General features: G+C 32.8%; 1 protein-coding gene across 2 annotated transcripts in view; it reads right to left on the reverse strand.

The window, feature by feature from the left end:
• The window catches only part of LOC129800083 (protein O-mannosyl-transferase 2), a 36,658-nt gene extending 18,612 nt beyond the window's left edge, over positions 1-18,046 (reverse strand). Inside the window, exons 1-9 of one of the 2 annotated variants that reach the window (XM_055844461.1) lie at positions 17,904-18,046; positions 17,619-17,696; positions 16,986-17,559; positions 16,619-16,918; positions 16,346-16,552; positions 12,305-12,545; positions 7,108-7,256; positions 6,852-7,011; positions 2,950-3,090 (exon numbers count right to left, since the gene is read on the reverse strand). In XM_055844461.1, coding sequence (XP_055700436.1) covers positions 2,950-3,090; positions 6,852-7,011; positions 7,108-7,256; positions 12,305-12,545; positions 16,346-16,552; positions 16,619-16,918; positions 16,986-17,559; positions 17,619-17,696; positions 17,904-18,037 — 1,984 coding nt within the window. In that variant the 5' untranslated portion in view covers positions 18,038-18,046. Of the gene's footprint in view, positions 1-2,949; positions 3,091-6,851; positions 7,012-7,107; positions 7,257-12,304; positions 12,546-16,345; positions 16,553-16,618; positions 16,919-16,985; positions 17,560-17,618; positions 17,703-17,903 lie in introns of both variants that reach the window. The other variant, XM_055844460.1, reaches the window with a different exon arrangement.
• Positions 18,047-24,375: the final 6,329 nt, after the last annotated feature.

Raw genomic sequence — 24,375 nt, forward strand, 5'->3', positions numbered from 1 at the left:
ACCCAAAAGCCCCTTTAAAGTTCGAACGTTTGAATGGTTTAAAAAACCGACGAGTTACAAAAAAGTAAGCAAGTTCATGACAACATATATTTTAATGAAATTGCAATTAAATCGTTCTGCCATCCTGAAATTTCACAAAACTACACAAAAATTCACTTTTTGCAGCAAACGTTTACACACTGTTAACGATTGAAGTATCAAGAATACCGAAATTCGAAAGTCACCTGCATGTACGGTATCATTTGAAATTGACACAGGAAATACGAATTGGAATAATTAAAACTGGAAGATTGTATGACAAAATCTTCAAGATAAACCGAGATATACACCGTAAACATCTTATCATTTAGGTTTCCAGTGAGAGATTTCCATTCTTTTCGTACTTCTGCGTCAGAATAGGGAATCGACGCTGATATTAACTCAAAGAACAAATTCCGTTATCGTCGGATGGGATGAGTTCCTGCCCAGAACAAAAATCCTTTTCTTCCGAGAGCTTTCGGTATTCTACGCACCACTGAAGAAGGTGCGTAGAGTACAGAAAGCTCTGGGAAAAAGAGATGTTTATTCTGGGCTGAACCTACTCCCATCCGACGATAACCGGATTTGTTCTTTGAGTACTTCTGTGTAAATTTTAAATGTCCACTTTATTCTGTATAGTATTAAATTACCGATTTGCATTACGTAATACTAGTAACAAACTTGGCCGTCAAAACAAGTAAACGTTAGGCTAAAGCTCTGAAGATATTTTTTGCTCCATTAATAATGAAATAAAAAAACAGAATAAAAAAACAGAGTTCCACATTAAAATTTTAAAATGATTCAAATTAGTTGTTGCTTGTGAGCTTCTAAATGTATAACTTGCAGCGTTTATCGTTTAATATTTAAAAATTAATATATTTATTGATAAAAAGATGGACTTGGTCCGTAAAAACTAGTTTCAATTTATTTATAGTGGTAATGCGAAAAATTAATGCAATTTTCACATTGATTTCTTAATGTAAAACATATTTTTGCAAGAAAAATCTACTATTATTTCAATAAATAGAACAAATTCTAAATTTAAAGTGATTCAAAGAAAAAATAATACATTTAAAGGCTTATTGGCGACAATTAATGTGAATTATATTAAAATTTTAATATGCAAATACATGATACCACAGTAAAGCTTAAAATACAATGTAAGGCCCTAGAGATACTTACGACTTAAGCAGAGAAACGGCTTAACGTAATTATAATCAAAATAATGATTTAACTAAATTCCCATTAAATTTCCACTCACTAAGCCGGATTAATCATAACTGATGAAAATTGAATCTGCTCACCATATTCATAATAATTACGTTAAGCCATCTCTCGGCTTAAGTCGTAAGTGTGTCTAAGGCATAATTTTAATAGTGTAAATACCTAAAAATATTAAATCCCGGTTAAGTAATAAGACCCAGTTTTAAGGGTCGTGTCTCCGCTTTAAGTTTTCTTTAATTTTCGGCTTTACCACCTTCAAAAAATTTTGCTACTAATGGAGGAATTTATAAAACAAATACCCGTTAAAATTATAGGTAGCTTTTAACGCTCTTAACTCATACTAAGAGCAAGATTATAAAATTGAAAGTGAAAAGCATAAATTTAAATAAAATAATATTTGAAAAATATTTCTCTTTTCCATATAAAACAAATTGTATTAGATAATTCAAAAATTATAAATACTTTGGCATTTTTTTTTATATTTTTCAATATGTGTTTTAAATTATTTGTCCAGTATCCAAATGATTTTTTAAAAATTAAATATTTTGACTTAAGATAGGTAGAACAGTCACTCACAGTGCGCATTCGTATTTTAGGACAGAATGTCCTTCCGGTGAGCGTCGGTGTATTGGGTGCAATCCAAAATAAAACACACAATCTACCAGAGCTTTCGACACATATCGTGTCTTCTTCAGTGTTCAGATTCTTGGTTAGTCTTTCTTTGGATATTTAGAAAGACTAACCAAGAACCACTGAAGAAGACACGATATGTGTCGAAAGCTCTGGTAGATTGTGTGTTTTTTTTTGGATTGCACCATATACACCGACGCTCACCGGAAGAACATTCTGTCTTAAAATACGAGTATCATCCACCGTCGGCTCATCTTTCTCCACAGTGCGCATTGGTTGCTTATAATCAGCCAATTTTCCGACTGATCGTCGATCAGCTGATGACGGTAACTGATTGATGCCAATCAGCTGATACACGTTTTACTATTAACTCTACTTATTTAGCCCCTGGTCTTGATTTTGAATATATTTTGTTAATAAAGAAATACATTGTCAAGTTTTTTTAATATTCAGGGAAAATAATTTCGGAAGAAAGCTTTTAGTTTAAAGCTTCATTAGACGAAAGCTTCACACCACTATATTTTTTCTATATATTTTTTAATGAATCTAGCCCATGGAAATATTATATTTAATAGCATGTCCTGTACTTCACATTTTGTGAAAGAGGCAATGTTGGGTCAAAATCATTAAAGAACATATAAAAAAAAAATATATATATATATATAGGTGCGACTTAAAACTTACGCTAACCAGAATTTCAAAATCTTTCCCAGGTATTTTTCACGTGAAATTAATGATACCATAAATTATTTTAGCAAGAAAGCATTGTCTGATTGGCCAGAGTAAATGCTTTAAAATCTTTCGAAATTCAGCCACTCAGAAAACGTAGCGTCATTAAAATATTTTATGGAACATGATATTGAATAGCTTTATAAAAAATACTCAGGATAGCCTGAAAAGCTTGTTAATATAGGTAAATATGAAATAGTACAACAACCTTCAATAGAAGCACCCCTTTCAGATTTCTAGTGGTTATTTTCTTGCAACAAAAAAAAGCCAAAGCAATCACGATGAGAGCTAATGTCTCTGGAGGAAAATGGCTTTGTCGGTGAGAGTCTATAAATAAAATTTTATTACCTGTTAGCATTGAATTGAAAATGAGCGCGGGGAAGTAATGATGAAAGTAGAGGACTCTTCCCATCGCCCAGAACGGCAGGTAGTGGAGCAGCCAACCGCCAAAGAGCCAGGCTCCTGCTCTCAGAGATCTCCATTTAGATTCTGTGGAGAAAAATCAGAGCAAAATGTAGCAGGTGAAAATGCGAATAATGAATTTAGAAATTGAATTTCTCTCACAGGAGATAATCTCAGTTGCGGGAAGAAAGGAATGAGTTGCACTCAGCTAAGAAAATTTTGAATGTCAACGTGAAATTTAAAGCTAAAAATAGCTTTGATAAAATATTGATAAGTTAAATAGAACGTCAATGTACAAGAAATGATTCTTGTGACTTTCCCAATTCGCTCTTTGGGAAAATTGATGTAGATGTGACTTTAAATTCTTAGGGAATCGTTTTGAACATTTTATAAATGTTTCATACCCTTCTTGCATACTGCATTACATAAAATTGTATGCTGAAAGGATTGAGAAATCAATCAATCATTTCTTTAGCTGCAGCAGCAAATTCAATTTGCAATAAGAAGTGATATTTCAGAAAATATATTTTTGCGATATTTATTTAAAGCTTTGTCAACTTTTCGAGAGTCTTTGACCTTAATCTAAATTTTAAATTTATTAACAATGTTTATTTTCTGTATTAGTCAAAGAACTTTGTTAAACCTGGACACACTGAAAATACAATATAAGTTCGATGGTGGTCCAACAACTTTCCAATTTAGTGAAATTTAATCAAATTGATAGTTCAATTTCAAGAAAAAGATAACAGACAATTCTACCTGATTTTTGTTTGAAAGAGAAAAAGGATAAAATTTAAATTGATTAAATTTTACTAAATTAAAAAGGTATGGGGGTACTATTGGAAATTATTGGACAGACAAAGTACATCGGATCATAGTCAAAAATAGCCAAATTCGATTTCGAAAAATAATCTAAATTAGTTAAAGAAGATTATTTTCAACTTTCCTTATTTTGCTCTGCTTCTTGTAACTTTTTGTGAATTTCATAGGTATGAAGTAGGGGAAACTGGGGCACCACCAAACACGAGGTATCACCAAACACTAATTTTTATTTCTAAACTACTTGGACTATCTTGACCATTCCTTCAGTGGGCAAGCATCACTATAGTGCCTATAAATTCCTATTGGTCTTATTCTCTGATATTCAATATCCGATTAAAAAATCGCAGTGTTTGGTGGTGCCCCAGTTTCCCCTATTTAAGCAATGGCATCTAAAATCCCGAATATATGAATTTCGAAATCCCGAATGGGGATTGCCCCGTTTCCTGAGAAATAGTATATGAGATTGTTAAGAATGTCACCTAATATTGAAAATCTTTAGTATAAATTAGAAGTAGGGTAAAGTGGTACAATGTTGGACAGTGCTACAAGTTGGACAATGGTACAATTTGGACAGGGCTTTTTTTCTTGATAAATTTAGTACTTCATTTTTATTTGTATATTTTTAATGCTTTAGTTTTATAATTTGGTTCCTTGTGCTTTAAAACAAATTTTGTATTGTATTTATCAAGAAAAAAGCCATGTCCAACTTGTACCGGCGAATTGTCCAACTTGTAACACTAATTCCAAATTATATCACTTTACCCTATATAGACAAAAAATGAATTTTCTTGACTATCTACGTGAGATCGCACGTAATTACGCATTGTGTATAATATTTTATAGATTTTGGCTTTGGGAAGTTTGGCTTTCGGGTTTATAACCAAAGAACATTAAGGAACATAATTACATTATCCATTAAAAAAAAGTATTTTGTGATTTTGTCCTACAGGTTGTATTAAATGTTAAGATGGCGGTGGACGTATTAGAGAAATCATCATAATAGTCCCGAGCTAAATAAAAATAATGAAATAAAATATCATGATATGAGAATCATTTTATTCAAACATTATTGAATCCAGGAATTGAAAAAAAACTTTATATGATTGAAAAATAAATAAATATTTTAGTGCAGCAATTTCTTGTTGATCGGAAATGTAATTGTAAAGGAAATGTAATGCCTTCTGTGTAATGCCTTCTGTAACCAGCCGACTTTGAATTTTTGAAGCAAACATCATGGGGTTACTATCAGAGATACCTAGAATGCGGTTATCGACTTTCTGAGTCGAAACCCTGGGTCTACCAGTAGCGTTTTTCAGATGTACTCGTGCCTCATAACTATAATATTTGACCATTTTATGTATAACTTTTCATGAATTTCCATAAAATTTGGCAATTAAGCGACGCCGATTCCTTCCAGCAGTATCTCTGGACAATATCCCACCTTTCAACTTTTTGTAATTTGCCATTATAACCTAAATTATGAATTATCAAAAAACTGATTATTTCTTGTTATTTATCATCACTTTTACACCTATATATTTAACATTGACAGCCTTAAAAATGTACAAATCCACCATTTGCCTATCAAATGACATAAGCTCAAAATGTAACCGGTTTACATAAAGTTGGTTGCACGTTTTCACCATTTTGAATTAGTTTTTTTTAATGAGGCAACAAACTTTTGATTTTTCAAAAATGACCAACTTTTGGAAAACAATTATTTTTGATATGAAATAAAATTAATTATTTTTTTTGAAAATTATAAATAATATCTCCGGATTACAAGGAACTCATCTGCAAAAAGAAAAATTTGGAAAAGTATTTTTTTCTATCATTTTTTTCACTTGATTTCTCAAACATCCATTAGGCAACAAACTATTGACACTCACTGTATATTAAAAGCATGACACTTTCCCCTATGTATAATCTTTGTGATTTGCAAAAATTAATATATTACAGCTTAATACGCATTTAACTTAACTTTTGATTTTTTCTACTCGGTACAAAAAAAAATTTTTCAGTTTAACGGTCAATTTCTATGAAATTGTCACTGATTCGTTTTATTTAAGGAATAATTTACCTATTAATATTAGATCATACGCTAAATGTTATCAAGTAATAGCAAATATAAATAAATTCAATAAATAATTTTACCGGCTGAGTCGAGAAACCGGTCGAGCGAGGGCACTTTACCTTATTTCCTATTATTTAATTTCATTAAATCAATAATGTGTGCGGAAACAAATTTTGGACAATAATGGCACACCTTTTAGATCAGGAAAATTTTATGAGGTCGAAATTCTCACACCTTTCTATCTCAAACCCATTGCATATATCTATCTCACTCTTTCGGACTCTTCTTCTTATTTTAAACATCACAATAAATTTAATTTAGCTCAATAGAATTTAGAGTGCAAAAGAATGAGATAGATATATACAAAACCGTTTGAGAAAGAAAGAGTTGTGAATTTTGATTACATGAAGTTTTCCCGATCTAAAAGGTGTACCGGATCCAAAAAAAATCTAAATCTTCACAAAAATAATTTTATTTAGAAAATATAATTTACAACTATGATCGTTTCACTTAAAATCAGAATTTATTATTTTCCCTTTCAAAAATTGGTAAAATAATTTGAGTGCTTTTAAAGTTTCTAAAATGAGTACGGATCAAATTTTATTTTTTTTTCTGTACTAAAATTTAATTTGTATAGTACAAATTTATTATTTTTTGCAACAAAATATTGTCTTTGACGGATTAAATTGATTTTTTAGTAAAGCACTCTATCTCACAATTGAAGCGTAATCTGCAAGGTTCAATGATTTTATATTGGATGCTGTACAAAGTACAAAAGGTATCTCCGGATATAGCCTAGATTTTCTCTGAGTATAAATATATAAAGAAGACTGAAAATTGTGCTTTAGAAATTTCCACACAAATGCACATAGTATAAAGTATTTCTGGCCTGGTGATTGTGGGTCAATTATATTTTTTTGTAAATGGGTGATAATTGTAGTTTTACACTCACCACTGTCGGGATTAGTAAAATCCTCGTAGCCTCGTTCGTGGCGAATGGCCGAGATGATGAAGAGTACGAGGAAAATGGCGATGAAGACCAAATTGCTCCACCAGATTATGGGATTTCCCAGTAAGTAGATTCGATAAGCAGAACCCGAGAAAAATTGACCCTGTTTTGTAGAGAGAAGACATCATGAGCAACAATAGACAAAAGGCAACAAAATGTGACTCTTTTCGTAATTCGAATAACATATTGTTAAACTAACCCTGTAATTGATAGGCCATTGCCATGGTTGGCTGGTCACTTCACCTTCCTTTGGCTTGAGACCGGCATTTCCTTGTATCATAACCGCATGGGATTCGAAGAATCTGGACAGGAATCCCGGTGCATAGACCTCAAAGTTCACTTTGGGCACTGCAAACAATTTCATTTGAGGGTTCAATTAAGCCTTTCATTGGGGTTATCCTATATCCGTTTCTGCGTTGACACACATCCCACACACACGTTTGGGCAATAAGGATATAATTAGTGAGTGAGCATAATCAAATTCCATCCCACCCTGAATGATTCTTCCATTGTGCGTGCATTCATCCCTATTATTGCGTTACACCATTACAATAGCTGCTATATTCGTTGTCTCATCGAACCCACAAATGACTTCACACTCAGTTAGGATAGAAGGCATAATAGGTTATCGTCATAGATCGGAGTCATGGCCCATTGTCTCTATGGGAAAATTTCCGAGGTACCAAGGGAGATTAATGGCTGGCATGAAGTGGAATTTACGCTATTCTCCTACATTTATCTACTTCATACTTTTCCATCAAACCAGAAATTGTTCTAGATATTAAAACAAAAAACAAACGATATACACCTAACTTTTTCGCAATTCATATCAATATGCGGTTTCCCCTGCCATTGTTTAGTTATTTTGTAAGAAGTTTAGATTTAAAGCATTAATAGACAAAATTACGTTAAGTATTATTGATAAGTTTTATGTAAACCTTACGCCAATTTCAATTTTCTTGTTAATTTTAATTTTTTTTAGGACTATTAAGAAAATTTTGCAAAATCATACAATATTTTGAAAATAATAAAATTTCATCCTATACTAAAAGCATTTCAATAAATTTCTTTCAAAAACAATTTAAGATCTCTTAATTTTTAAACTGTATATAGTTTTAAATAAATTGAAGACAACCTAATGTACTTAAGCCGGGAGACGGCTTTACGAAATTTTAATTAAAATATTGATTAGATTATTACCTATTTCTTCTAAATTAATTGAATTAATTAGTCTGCACTCTCATCAGTTTCTCACTAAGTCGTCTCTTGATTTAAGCTCTAAGTACCGTTATGCCCTAGACACACTTACGACTTAAGCCGAGAGACGACTTAGTGGAAAATGATGGAAATGTATTTTAACAATTATTGCTAATATAATTACGCTAAACCTTCTCTAGGTTAATCCTCATGTCTGTCAAGACCCTGAGTCTCTCTAGTTTCTACATGATTTTCATGTAGAAATCTACATGATTTTCTGTAAGTAACCATTTCGTACTAACTTAAATTGCGCATACAGTGCCGCTCAAAAATGTATAAACACCCATTTTGTTCATGTTTTTACATCAAATTTAAATTAATAACCTTTAAAATAAGTAAAAAAAATTACAACTAGCGGCGTCTGAAAATCCATATCTAATTTAGTTTTGCCTTTTCTTGACACTTGGTAGCACCGTAGCCAGTTTAGATACTCATATCCATAGTTTTCCACCGTTTTCACTCCTGAGGTTGGTCATCAACGCTAAGACGGCGGTGGCCGCTAATAATTACAAAGTACTTGTGTTGTTCCTCATAAGCATTGCTGATGAATAAATATCTATCTATCTATCTATCTATCCAAAATCGTCAAAAAAAGATACTAACATTCAACTAAATACAGTGCCCGGCAAAAGTGGCCCAATGTTTTGCAATTCTATATAAAAAAAATATTTCATGATCTAATTCCAATATCACCTTCAACTTTTTTTCCCTGAAAGCTTTATTCTAAAGCTACTAAATAAGCCTTATTAGGATTTTTTTTTAGAAAAGTACAATTTTTTTTAGAGTCTTTTACAAAGAGGATGCATTGGGCCACTTTTGACGGTAGTGTCCAAATGCCACTTTTTGATCCTAAATCTTACTTTACGCAGAGTTAACGTAAATTAGGATGCAGTATCATGGCTCCCAGGTTATATAAGCCCTATTTGCATCTCAATGCTTTTTCACTTATAATCCTAATAAAGACAATTTTAAACCAAACAGCTGCATATATAAAGAAAATGAATAAAAAATACATTTTGCTTTACAAACTGGCTACCAAACATGGCGTAGGCCATATAAGCGGTAATTAGATTACACATCTATGCTCTATCTTGTTTTAAAACTAACAAATTGGGAGATCATTCCAAGTTTACTAATAGGAAGAAGGTCAATTTGGTTAAAAATTGACTTTCAGCGAAGTCTAGGCAGTTGCCTAGTTTATAAAATCGATCAAAATCGGTAGCCCAACTAAACATCCTTTTCAAGACAGATCGTTAATATAGGCTAGAAAGAAGCAAAATTTCATTAAAAATACAATATTTGTAAATTAAATCATGTAATGCGTTAGAAAAACCGACTTTTCTTCGGATTGTTCAACATCTTCTTATATATTTTTCCGTTTCCATATGATTATTTCTGTATAATCGAACAATTTCCTTAACGTAGCGGTCGTTTTTGGTCTGAAACTTCCAAGATACAGTGAATACCCCAATATGTTTGTGAAATTGTATAAATGTTTCGACTTTCTTCTCGTCCATATAGGCTTTTAAGTCTAACAGTTCGTGGCCTATCGATCTTTCTGGAAACGGATGTTTAGTTAGGGAACCGGTTTTGATCCATTTTATAGGTTAGGCAACTGTGAAAGTGAATTTTTGACCAAATGCATCTTGTTTATAGTAGTGAACTTGGAATAATTTCTAAATTACTATAGCAGGATCTAAAAAGAATCTAAAAAATGTTGTACTCTTCTAAAAAAAAAAAACTGTTATAAGGCTCATTTAGTAGCTTTACAAAAGAGCTTTCAAGAAAAAAGTTGAAGGTAATATCATAATTAGATGATGAAATATTTGATGTTTTATACAGAATTCCAAAACATTGGGTCACTTTTGCCGGGCACTTTTTTGTTTATACCAATTATGCAAATTGAGAAATTCTAAAAAATACTAACAAAAACGTGTTTTAGCAACATACATTTCCTTGTTGTTACATAAAATAATAATAAAAACCGTTATTATAGGGCAAAGAATAGTGAAATTAGAAACTTGAACACTTTGTTTAAAATTCCATTGAATATTATTGCAAAATGGTTAAAAAAAACTGTGTCCGTCACCTACAAAACGCAGTATCATCGTATGGACAAAGAAAATAAATCCATCAGAAATATTGCACAAAAATCAAAAGTTTCCAAAGGCGCTGTTGAGAGTTCCTTTAAGATTTTCAAGAAAATTGATGGTTTCAGCAACCGAAAACTCCCCGATCAGCCCCGAATGACCACGATACGTGAAGATAAGATGATTGTTAAGGTGATAAGTTTGGTCTTTTGGGTTTTCTGGGATATATGTCACCAGAAACCCAAAAGCCCAGAAGAAATTAGAAAATTGTCGATAAAAATGTTAGAAGAAAATTTATTGTTGTCTGTATGTTAAAAGTGCCTCCACATCCCGTGTATTGCCCCGTGAATGATAATCAGACGTGAAATGTTGATAAAACTCTGCAAATTTCCATTTAGACTCGACCACTGATAAAAACTTGGAAACAGAGCCGAAAGCTCTAGAAATAGTTGATGTTTTTCTAGAGTAACTTCAAATAACCCGAGGAACTCCGGTTCCCACATATTCCATGAAATCAAAATTCGCTTCTAATTTTTTTCACTAATGTTTTGCATATTTCTGCCCCACACTTTCACAGTTAATTTGACCTAAAAAACAGATAGGCTAATCCCTTGCCGTTTTCACAAAAAATGTTAATTTTTCCAAAAGTCGGGTTTTTGTCAATTTCTGCGTCAAAGAGTGACATAGACATAATGTGAAACACTTGAGATAGAAAGAGACGTGAATTTTGTTTTTACGAAATTTTCTTGATCTAAAAGGTATGAAGGAGTTATTATGGCTCCGGAATACTTTTTGATCAGGCAAATCATTAAAATAGAAATTTACTTCCTTTTTCTTCTTAAATGGTTTGAACTTGTATATTTCACTCCATCGCATTCTCCTTCTTCTTTTGAATATCATAACACATTCAATTTAGATCAATCCAAATTTGAATGTGAAAAAGTGGGACAGGCATAAGGAAAGCGATTGAGAAAGAAAGAGATGTGAATTTTGAGTTCATAAAATTTTCTTGATCGAAAAGATGTACCAGACGCATTACTAGTCAATTTCTCAAGAATATCGTGAAATCTAAATTTACATACTAGCACTACAAATTCAATTTAAATTTGTGTGTTACAGAATAGGATACACATTTAAAACGTTCAAGAAAGTAAGGGATGTTAATTTTGATTTCATGATTTTTTTCTGATGCGAAACGTCTGATGGAGGCATTAAAATTAAATTGATACACATTATGAAAGCAATATAAATTCATATTCTTTGTATTTTTAGTCTAATGTGAACAATAATATTATACAAGCTAAAGAAAAGCTTAATTTTGTAATTTAAGAAAATTTACTGTCAACCAAAAAATGATTTCAGCAACGCTTCAGCTTTACTTCTAATTTCTCAACAGATTTCTTGTATTCCTCTTTTCTTTTTTTTATTATTATTTCCTTGGTAAAATATGTACCGCGGGAGATGAAACAGTGAGTCATAATGAAAATCCATGGTGGAATTAAAATGGCTCAGAGATGTTTTCTCAGCTCATTCAATTTTCCATTCCTACTGTTTTTACCCTCTCTTAGAGTTTATTTGCCATCCTCCGGCTTCTTTCCTGGCAACTGATAAGCGAATGCGATAAGAAGCTGCGGAGGATAGATTCTGCTTTTGTCTCTTGTCTATTGATACACCTGTCGCGGTGTGTAACATTTGAAATTGAAAAATAAATGTTGAATCACCGAGTTACAGTTTTGTAAGCGTCATGGATCAAGAGCATCACAAACCCAAGCGTTTTTCCCTGTACCTACCCCAAACCCTGGTAATACCGAGGCGTTCTGGGAAATGTAATCCCCGCAAGGATTGTTGAATTTTCCGATTGTGTGTCTCTCACGTGGGTGACAATGAGTCAGATGATTCCGAGAGCGAAGGGGGAAAGCATTTCAGGTGACTGAGCGTGTAGTAGGATCAATAAATGGAAATATCCCTTTATCATCGTCATCTACCAACAAGCAAAAGGGTTTTCCTTCCTTTTGTAATGCTAATGGGATAGGCCACTGGAATACTCACGTCTGTCGAATTCATTATCCTCAACATTCCACTGGGCGCTACTGTCCCGAAGATTGGGATTACATGTGACTTCCTGCTGCTCAAAGCCCCATTTCGGCAACTGCTTTCCGCTCGTTGTTAAAGCACAATTTTGCAGATAGTGAATAAACAACAGACTAGTCGTTACAGTTTCCACGCGTTCATTTTCACGTCCACCCACAATGATTACCTTCCATACGTCGTTGGCATCACCCGTTCCATTCTGCAAAGTGAACATTCAACAGAGAATTAGTGAAACTCACCACTGTAGTGCACTTATTTCCGTGATGCTACTAAGCAATGGACTATTGCAATTTACAGAATTTACATGATGACCATTTACATCCAGCACATAAATTACTCTCTTTTTCATTGTCATTAACTAAAATTAAAATAATTATATTGTACAACGTATAAATAAAAGTATTAATTAAATTAATGGCCAACATAGTTGGAAACATTTAGTGCAAAATATAACTTTTAATAGACGCGACACAACGAAGAAGCAATAAAACATTAAAAAGTTTAGAAATTTTTTAAAGCATAATATTTGATACGCACACTGTTTCGTGTTATCGCAAACTCATTTTTGAAAGTTTTTTTTGATGAATACATTCTTTTTTTTCAAAAATACTTTTCTAAAAATTTGGATTTCTTTTAAACTTTTAATTTTGAGTTTAACTGGTTTTATTTTATTTTAAAAGTAATATAAAATTTATTAATTTCTAAAAAAAGAGATTGCGAAAATTTTGAAGCTTTAGTTTAAGGTTTGTTTTTTGATTTGTCTAATGAAAGTTAGAATAAGAAGGTCTTTACTAAAAAAAAGCTTAGATTGTAAAGAATATCAGCTGACTAGAACACGTAATAAATCAAAATCGTATATAATAATTCAAAACAGAAATATTAGGTGAAACTTTACTAAATTTCAAAAAGTCTAAATATTCTGAAATGAGATATGAAAAACAAGAATTTTTAATTGTTTCTCAAGTGGATAAAAAAAAATTCGAACATTCGAAAACTATTTAATATTGTCCCACTAAGTTAATAATACTAATCCTTTGTCCAACGAAATCCGATTTTTAGACAAAATCATAAACATATTTAGATATTTTTTACGATTAGAAGGTATTGGATGCAATAACTTAATTACGAAAAATTTTAATTCTTGCAAGAATAGTATCAAATTGTAAAGGCCTTTCTAGTTACCTTCAAAAGAGAAACGAAACCGGTGCCGAGCAAAACGTCAAAAGCCAAAATCTCGAAGACACAAAATTTTACTAGATAAGATCCGAAAAACCCAAAATCCCGAAAATCAAAATCCCGAAAAGCCAAAATCCCGAAGAGACAAAATCCAGAATGGATTGAAATTCCGAATAAGCCGACCAGAATACCGAAAAGCCGAAATTCCGAAAGCTGAAATACTGAACGCCAAAATATTGAAAAACCAAAGTCCCGAAAAGCCAAAACTTTGGAAACCAATATATCGTAAACCAAAAACTTGAAAAGCCAAAATCCCAAAAAGCCAAAATTCCGAAAAGGCAAAATTCCGAAAAGCTAAAATTCCTAAGAGACAAAATCCAGAATAAGCCGAAGTTCGAAAAGGGCCAAATTTCAAAAAAGCCAAATTCCGAAATCCAATATCCTGAGAAACCAAATGCCCAAAATCAAAATCCTGAAAACCAAAATTCCGAAAGCCAAAATCCCGAATGTGTAGAAAGATTTCTAAAAACACAAAAGTTTTCCCTTGTCTTCCAGTGAGCGCTGGGGCATTCGTGGGAATAGCTATGATATCTCTTTTTTTTACGAATTTGGGATTTCGGTTTTTGGGTCTTTGATGATCAAGATTTTGACCCATTCGGGATTCTGGTTTTCGGAATTTTGACCTTCGGGATACTGACATTTTTAAGATTTTGGCGTTCGGGATTTTCGCTTTCACGATTTTGACGGGGAAACAAACACAATATAGAATAAGACTACTGCATTTCTTCCCTTTCTTTTATAATTGACTTAGTTATAAAAAAAAACCTACATAAAAGATCTATAAATGAAAAACAAATTAAAAGCATATTTTTCCGTAAATATGCAAATATCGTTAATTATAACGCCAAAATATAATTTTGATTCTGCCAAATTTAAATGTTGTGCAAATTCCTGAGTTTTTTTTATATTTTGGGCTTAGTTTCTGGTAATTTTTGAATAAATCTGGTTTCTGAGTAAAAACCTAATACCATCTATTTTGGATTAAAATCAATAGTCTTTTCTGCAGTCACTCACTATAATGAATTGTTACATAAGGATATAATTTCACTAAACATCAACGCCTTCACATTAAAGCAAAAGTTACTAGATTATTTTCAAAACATTTAAAACAGACTTTTTTGTAAGCGTGTCATCACAGCCTTAACCTACCAATTTTCCATTAAATTGTCATTTTTGCCTAAAACACCATGTTTATATACAGTCCCATTTTGTACTTCAAATTGTACAGGGACATGAACTTATAAATAAATAAATAAATAAAATAAAAAAAATAAAATTTGGTCGGTGAAAAGTCAAATTTGATCAGTTAAAAATCAAATTTGGTCAGTAAAAAATAAAGTTTGGTCAGTAATAAATAAAATTTGGTCAGTAAAAAATCAAATTCGGAGAAAAGTCAAATTTTGTCAGTAAAAAGTCAAATTTGGTCAGAATTTTTTTTAAATCAGTAAAATGTGAAATTTAATCAGTGGAAAATTAAATATGATCAGTGAATAATAATTTAGTTAATAAAAAAGTAAAAGGTAATCAATAAAAGTTAAAACTTTGCATATCCGGATAAAAAGTATTGCACATTTCGTATTGCGGAAACTTCGTATTTTAGTACATTTCGTACCGTCTTTCCTAAATTTTGTACAAAAATTAAGCAGATGCTACTGATAACTTTCCAAAGCACAGAAAATTTCCCTTTGCCTCAACAGGCGATACAGATAACTTCCCGAAGTACAGAAAATTTGATTTTTTACTGACCATTTTTTTATATTTTACCAATCAAATTTAATTTTTTTACTGATCAATTTTGATTTTTCACTAACCAAATTTGATTTTTTACTGACCAAATTCGACTTTTACCGACCAAATGTGACTTTTCTTCGACCGAATTTGATATTTTACTGATCAAATTTTATTTTATACTGACCAAATTTTATTTTTTTATTGACCAAATTTGATTTTTTACTGACCAAAATATACGCTGATAAAATTTGATTTTTTACTGAACAGATTCTTTATTTTTTACTGACCATATTTTATTTTTTGCTGAACGTATTTTATTTTTTACTGACCGTATTTGATTTTTTACTGACCAAATTTGACTTTTTCTCACCAAATTTGATTTTTTACTGACCAAATTTCACTTTTTACCGACCAAATTCTATTTTGTACTGACGAAATTTAATTTTTTACTGACCAAAAAGTCGCAGCCTCCTTAAAGGGTTAATACAAGAACAATAAGTTATCAACAAAATTGTGAATCTTGATTAGAATACGTAATTGAAAAATCTTTGAGAATCAATCATTCCAATACTGCAATACATAGTTGACTATACACAGTATACATATCGTCGGTTGCGTCTACCTCTGTCGTATCTGCATTCGGTTCAAGCTACAATACAGACGTTCTCTCTTGCGTGAAATGCTGACACAAAAGAAATGCAGATACGATAGAAGTAGACGCAACCGACGATATGTCTACTCGAGATCTTAATAAACGTTAAGTAATATTTTCACTAATTAGTCGTTTAAATTAATTAAGTAGTAACTATAAGAGGTAAATTCAATATTTCCCAGAATGATAAAATTGTGTCTCAGCCTCAATATTATGTATTTGATTCACCCTGGAAAATTAAATATTCTCTCACTCTTTAATGCAAGAAAAAGAATCAAATCATTGAGCAACATTACTATTGATATATTTCATAATTTTTCAAAGAATCTCTGATACCTAATTGAAATTCACCACTTAAAGGAATGATCAAAGACACAAACCTCTCCGTATCCTGTGACTTGGTAGTGCTTTTTGGTAAGTGGTGCTTGCTCCGGATGTGAGTGGAGATTCCTCCTTGTTGGAACGTGTTCCAATCTCACCAACTGACCATTCCTTAGGATATCCACTTCATCATCCGGGTTCACGTCCTTATTGTAATACTTTACGCGCCACTTGTTATTTTCGTCTTTGTGAGTATACGTTGTAATCTACGACAAAATTGGACAGTTCTGAATAAAAATTAATTACGTACTAAAGTTCTTGATATTCCCAACCTGTTGTTGCCGTGCTCCGGCACCTTTTGGATAGAGATGGAAGTGGGAATGAAGATACCCTCCTCCTGTTTTGTGGTTTTTTATAGTAACTACAGCCCCATAGGCTACGTATCTGGGCATGCTGGCATTGTAGAGAGAATTCCCTATCAGTTTTGACTGAAAAGCCGAACTGTAGAACCCATCGCCATTGCCACTCCTGTTCAGAATCTCAAGGTGGATGTAGAAGAAAAACATGTAGACAAGAGCTGGCCAGGCGATAAGAGCAATGGCTCGGGCTATGAGTTGCTTAACAGTGAATATCTGTCAAGGATTATAGATTATTATCAAGCATATTGAATTAATTTAAGAGAGTATTGCAGAATCTTACCACAGGTTTGGATAAATTCCCAAGAACATTCCACAGGTCGCTGATTGTATGGAGACCAACTAGAAGTACCACAAATAATCCAACAAATTTTACACTTATTGTACAGGCAAGCATCAAGCCTGTGAAGAGTAACCAGAACCACCAGATTCCAGAAAAAGACCTATCCTCTTCTGTGTTCTTTGTCACTTTTACCATCCCAAGAACTGAGGCTGTCATGAAGAACATCAGTATTGGATCAAGTAAAATGTACTGATTTAGAGTGATCATCCCAACATCCAGAAGAATGTAGGCAGATGCCATCAGCGATGCCTGGACAGATCTTGTCAAATCGTGGACAATATCAAAGGACATGGGTACAATTAGGGCTCCAAGAGTGGTACAAAATATTCGCATTCCCTCATATCTTGTCCCATTGTACTTGTCTCCTGGCTTCTCAAATGGATAGGTCCCATTGTAGCCAGTTAATTTCCCAGAAAGGGCAATAAGCATCTTCCCAAGAGGTGGATGGACATCGAAGAAGAAAGTTCGATTGATGTACCAACTGCCCATTTTGCCAAAATGCGTCTCATCCCAACTGGAAGACAATCATTTATTTAATAAATTTATCTAAATTTGACCTATACTACACCTTACCAAACATGATCAGGCTCTGTGACTTTGTAAAATCGTGTAAGAACTGTTAAAAGCACGATTATGGCAAATACAGTCCATCTATAACTAAAAAACAATTTAAAATTCAATTATTTTCAATATTTTCGAGATAAACAATTTTGGTAAGCAGATTTTCATAGAAAATTGCAAAATAAATGCCAAAAGATCCGGATATTGGTCAATAAATTGGGTGAAAGTCCGGGTTCGTCGCTTGATTTTGTTGAAGTCTTTCGTTTTTTACTCCATCTACTGCTATTTTAATCTTACCTGGATACTTGTTTTTCTTTTCCTGACAATTCAGGAGGATTTTTCTTCATTTTCACCGTCTTTTTGGCTAATTTTCTCCTAAAAACACTTAAAATTGAAGCACTTTCTTCACCACTAATTTCACCACACGTCATCAACAATCAGCTGTTGGGAACACTTTCCCATTTCTCTTAATGGAAGTGGAATACTCTATGTCGGTTTCTCGGCTAACGTATTCGAAATAAAACAAGCTACCTAACCAGATGTAGATGTCGCTATGACTGATACCACAGTAGTTTAATTTTTAGGCAGATGTTGAGTAGCGTTTCCTTAACGACCTTTTTTGTTTATTAAATTCGAATGTCTTGTCGAGTGTTTATATTTGTTTATACTCCAAAAGACGGGTTTCTAGTTATTAGTTAAGACTTTGAATTTATTGTATCAAGCAATAAATAAAAGCGTTGGAAAAGTACCTTCTTAAACCAAGAGAACGAAGAAGCAAGATAGTATTCTAAAATTTATTATTAGTGAACATTGTTTTGAATACCGGCTTTTAAATATTTACGGGCGTGGTTCAATGACTCTACGCAAAATTATAAAATTATTTTCCAAATTTTAAAAGAGAAAAACTATAATTAAGAAGAGAAAGAACATTCACTCCTTTTACTATTTTTTTTAAAAGTTTTATAGTGCTTGTTAGTGCTTCAGTGGTCATAAAACTTCCTGTGAAAAGTGAGAAAAGGCGCAGAATATAAAAGGAAACCTATAAAGAGAAGCTTACTTAAAAATTATTACTGTGACTAATTCTCAACGTTTACGGTTGGTACTAAACACTAATAAGAGTTCGTGCTATAAAAATCATTCTACAAGCAGTCTCTAAAGCAGTGCAAATAGAAATAATCCTTGTAAATTTATTCAAGAAATAATCGACATAAAAGCTAAGATAGTTAGAACAAAACTTTATTAAACCTGTTACTGGATTGATTTATACACGACTTATATATGCCTCAACATTGATTTTAAAGTCAATTCTTATCATCTCAGTTGACGAATTTTCAGTACTTAAGTAGCCCTACCCAAGTAGTACAATAGCTGCCTTAAAAAAAAAGCAAGACTTTTGACCGGTCGTTTAATGCACTTTAAAAGCCCTACATTTACCTAAATTTTTGCCTCTAAATCCTTGTAGAAGCTCTTAAGTTTTCAAGAGTGTGCTACTTAACATTTAGCAGTCTCAGTGACGGAACTAAGAGCGCTATAAACAGATTATAAGAATTTTTATACTATAGGGGAATGTAGGCATGGTTCGCACAGAGTGAACCTTCAAACGATGTGAATTTTCACTTTGTTTGCAAAGAGCTGAAATACCATTTCTCATCTCGTTTCATGAGTTTAATAATGATCTATCTTATGGCTAATAAATGACGAACTAGCTGTTTGCAAACAAAGAGAAAATTTGCATTGTTTGAAGGTTCACTCTGTGCGAACCTGCCAACATTCCCCTAAAGCTTTACTTAGAAAATTGCTTTTGGGCACGAATCTTGCTCATCGGCAATCGATCTTATATGTTACATCTTATATCGTTAGGGTATGCCCTTATTTAATGAATACAGTAGACTCTCGCTCAATCGGGTGAAAATTTTTGTTTACAATTTTCACAATTAATTTTATGAAACTAATTTGCTCTAATTTGCTGTATTTCTTCCTATTTTATCGTGATTCTTTATAATTGAGCGCTTTTTGTGGAATTTACAAAGGCTTTGACGCCCAAATCTATCGATAAACCAGATGACATTTCGCCCCAACTTCCCAATTGAGAGAGAGTCTACTGTAATATTGAAAAAAAACTTTAATAATTTAGGACATATTGGATGATTGCATAAGTTAGTGGAACTTTTCACGCAGGTCGTTAACTCTTTCACGTCATTAGGGTCATATATGAGACCGGGAAAATTTTTTTTGACTATTTACATTAATTGAAATCTATCTGTTTGTGCACGACATCATAATAGAAGGATGTAAGATTCTTGGCTAATTTTCTCAAGACTCCAGATATTCAGGGAAAGAAAATATTTGAGATCAAAAATCACGAATTTCCTACTTTGTGAAATGACTTTTCTTTTTGAAAATTTTTTATATTCATTTATTTTTTTCAGCAAAAAGTTCTTTAAAACACAAAATAGAATATCCAAAGACTGTATTTTGATTATTTTGATATAATAAACTACTTTCAATTTTCCAGAAAAGCGCGTAGAATTTACCGGGTCATATATGACCCTATTGTCCGCAAGGGTAAAAGTTTATGAAAGTGTTTTCGTGCCAACAATGTAGTTGGGACACTTGGGACATTGTTTTTCTTTGTGAAATCCAGAAGGAAAATATCTTGCTCCTGGACATTTCATCTTATATCTGATGAATTAACTATAACATACTTTGCAATATTTTAGAGTATTCTAAAAGCTTTCCATATTATGCAATTGTATTGTTTGTGAATAAATATGTAGGGGAGACCGGGGTACAATTAGCCAGGGGCAGAAGTAGACAGTGGATTTTTCTCGGTTCCCTTAAAATGAACCTTGAGCAAAGTATTTTTTAATGAAAGTAGGAACACATCCCCATATTGCCAGAAATATTTATAACTCTGATCCTGTTATCCTACAATTTAGAATCATTTTTATAAAATGGGTATAAAACTGCAGTTTTGATGTTTCAGTTTTTGGACCAGCATTTGGTTTTCTGAGTTTGTAGTCAAGATTTCATAGTTTTACCTCGTTTCTGGTTTCATAAACCTAATTAAAAAATATTTTTCACTTGGATAATAATTATCCAATTTTTTATATAAGATGAAAAACACTAAAACAGCCCTCGGGGCAGTTGTAGCCACTCTTCCGTGGCCGGATAAAACTATCAATGATTTTTCACTAATACATGGATAATTGTTAGATGAAAGAGTACTATTGATATTCCAAGCAATGTTGCCATTCGGATGAAAAATTTGTGAAATAGATTTTTTCAGGATATTTTCATCAATTTTGCCGCAATTACAAAAATGTCATAAAAAAGTCGGCTAAAGTCTTTTTCATTAGGTTTAAGTTGCATATTTAGTATCAGTGGGCTTCAGTGGATCAAGTGAAATAACACTTGGTATTTCCAGTTTTAAAATTTCGTCTGGAAAACTGGTGGCAAATAGCACCCCGAAAGTGGTAAATCTACCCAGGCCGGGGCAGGTGTAGCCAATGTGTCATACTTTTTTCATTATCCTCTCTAGAAAAAGCCAAGGATTTGAGAGCTCTGAACTATACGGTTTTATACAGCCAATATCTTAATGCTACTTATGAAACATAAAAACATTAGACAAACTTTATCATTTTTTCACAAATCATGCGCGAAAAAAAAGCTTCATTTGCTGGCTAATTCTACCCCTGTCTCCCCTAAGATAAGTTTATTTTTGCCAAATACCACTCTAAATATTGTGACAGAGACTGTTCAAGGGATTACCAAGAAGATTCCTTGAACACCAGGAGTACAGTGTTCATCAAGACAATCCAGTTTGCCATAGTTTTGGCCAAATTAATAACTTCAAGCAAAAAAAACTCTTAGAAAGCCCGTGATATAGATTTTGAAAATAGTATGTATGCTTCCCTTGCCGACAATATGGTCATATCGTCATATGTGACCCGGAGTTTTTCCGAGTTTTCATTCAATGGAAAATTTTTTGCCTCTCAGAAGTATTATATTTAATCATAAAGCATTAGGAAAAACTCAATTTTACATGAATTCATCTGCTGAATAAAAGTGTGACGCGAAAGAGTTAAGGGGCATCCCGTAGCTTACCTCTACCATTCTTGTTTACTTTTTTGCATGCATTAGAAAAATTATAGTATCCTACATCCCTTCAATGCCAAGTATTCTTCAATTTTTTTTTTGTATTGTATTTTATTTTATTATCAACATGTCGATATCTCCCTTGTCGGATTTTTACAAAATGAGGGATAAAATTTTAGAAATGTATAGGTGATGGACTTGCACAAAAAAACATGTTGGGCGTTTATTTAGACCACGTGCTTGCTCTAAGGGTGATCAAGAAGTAGCTAGGAAAATTTTGACACAGGAATTTATTTTTCAAAAGATCAACTTCATTTTTAATGGTCCCTAGCATTGATGACGATATTGTGAGTTGAAGAAAATTTATGGTTAACACTTGAAGAGATTATTAAGATGATGGAAAACAATAATTCGACCATATTTCGCTATAGATAGGATTAAAAGCTCAATCATGGGTGTCACATCTTCTCATTCAAATAATAAGTGGATCTGTATGACTGTGACCATTTCTCTCCTAATATTTTGCGATGAAGAACCTTTTCTGAATCGATTTGTGTCAGGTGAGGAAAAATGGGTGTAATACAACAACATATAGCGAAAAAGATCCTGGACAAAATAGCAAAGCTTATTGCAGAAGCTGATTTGCATAAATTGAAAGTATTTCTGTACATTTGATATGATTCCAGGGAAATTATTCACTTTGAGTTACTCCAACGTGATGAAACAATCAAAGAAGATAAGCACTGTGACTAATTCATTAGATTCAATTCGCTTGCTTACTAAAAACTTCCGATTTTCGCCAAAAGAAAGGGCAATCATCCCAAATGACAACACTAAATCGTGCGTCGAACAACAGATGCTGCCAATATTACAGGAGTTGCGATAGGAAATTCTCGAGTACCTAGCATATTCTTCAGATATTGACCCTTCAGATAAACATTTTTCCCAATATCTAGAATAGTTTAGTGCATAAACTTGAAAAAAAAATGTTTCTTGATCACTTTTCCAACTTTCTTCAAGAAAAACAGTATCTTCCTAAAAAAAATGAGAGTCCTACGAACTTATGCAATCATCCAATATCAGACTTTAATTGGGCAGGGCCTAAAATTATATTTCAATAGAGCTCAATTAGAAAATCTAATACTAACTCTCAGTTGCTTAGCTCTTTTCACCTCTTTTCACCTGCGACAGTTTCCTTATCCATTTCCATTGCAAAAACAATCAACTTTTTCTCCAATGCATTTAACCCTTGATACGGTTTTTCTTCCTCAGGTGCTTCAAACAATTTTTTTGATTCAGCAAGTGAGGAAGACATGTACCATGAGTCGAAAGCTTTGGAGAAGTTAATTTATTTTACTTTGCAAAAAGGAATTTTATTCAAGATGACATCAAATAGGATAATTCCATCATTCGGGAGATTCTGGGTATCCACCCTAAGTCTCTTAGGAAAAATAAAGGAAAATTCACATTATTCGAAGGCAAGAACGTTCGAAAGGAGAGTACTTTCCCCTACACAATTAAAAGACTATTCAGTAGAGGAAGGTTTTGCAGGCTTCACGCATAATCTGGCTACGAATATTTCATATTTTCTCACGTTCGAGCTAAATATTTAAATTTTCTTAAAAAGAAATTTTAAAGAAAAAAGTAGCCCCTTTACATTTTATAAAATGTTTTATAAAGCAAACACGGAAATGACCCTTGACTTTTGCTATTATATTTTATCAAAATCGACATTTTGTAGGTGTTTCTGAAGTCACAGAAAGAGTCAAAGGTCATTTCCATGATAGCCTTTTGCTTGTGCACCCAATTACGTTGACCGATAGTCATCCAGTCTTTATTATTTTAGTGACGTCCTTTAAAGCGCGTATGCCCTTCGTGTTTCTTCAATTAACTTGGTGTTAAGTAAAGGATCTAAGTTCAAAAGTGATTCTAAGTGAGAAAACAATATTCTTAAACATGGAAAACCAAGAGCAAGAAAGCATTCCCAAACCTATTATTGAAATTGAACCAATTGATGTTAGAGCTTCGCTTCTAACACCGGGTTTAAACCTTTCCCGGCGTGCTTCTTTGAGACCTTTGAGCATTTCCCCAACGCCTTCGGCCACGGAAGTGGAAGAGGCACCTCTGGAAGTGATTGTGGTTCAAAGGACTGCTCCAAAGTGGACATATGGTAGCATGAGCAATGATGAATTAATGCAAGTGAAGAAGCAAGTCGGGATTATCGATGTGAGCTTTCCCGAAGTGCAGGACCCAAAGTTTGAAGATTTGTCTAACTTTCCTCTATCGTATCGGTCCTTGACGTCCAAAGAAAAGCTCATTCTGATGTTTGCAGAGAATTTCCGGCTGCAGTACAATGAAAAGTACATCGATCGGATGCCACTGGTTTTGGCGCCAAAAAATGAATGTGGAGTCCAGAAATTCGTCAGCACTACAATTCGACCAACCTCTCTTCACTACCCGGACTTAATTGGTTCCTGGGAGAAAATCTCATCCTTCGTGGCGGACCATATTGAATATGAACCACTGACTGAACCAACAACAATTGTGAGTAGACAATTTCATAGAAAAGATACTTAAATGTTTGAAAGGAAATATTTTATTCAGTAATTTACCATCTTTAGTAACATTTTAAGATAATCACATGAAGATATAAGATAATGGTAAATTCAAT

Source organism: Phlebotomus papatasi, chromosome 1 (genome assembly GCF_024763615.1).
Source record: "Phlebotomus papatasi isolate M1 chromosome 1, Ppap_2.1, whole genome shotgun sequence".
Lineage (NCBI taxonomy): Eukaryota > Metazoa > Arthropoda > Insecta > Diptera > Psychodidae > Phlebotomus > Phlebotomus papatasi.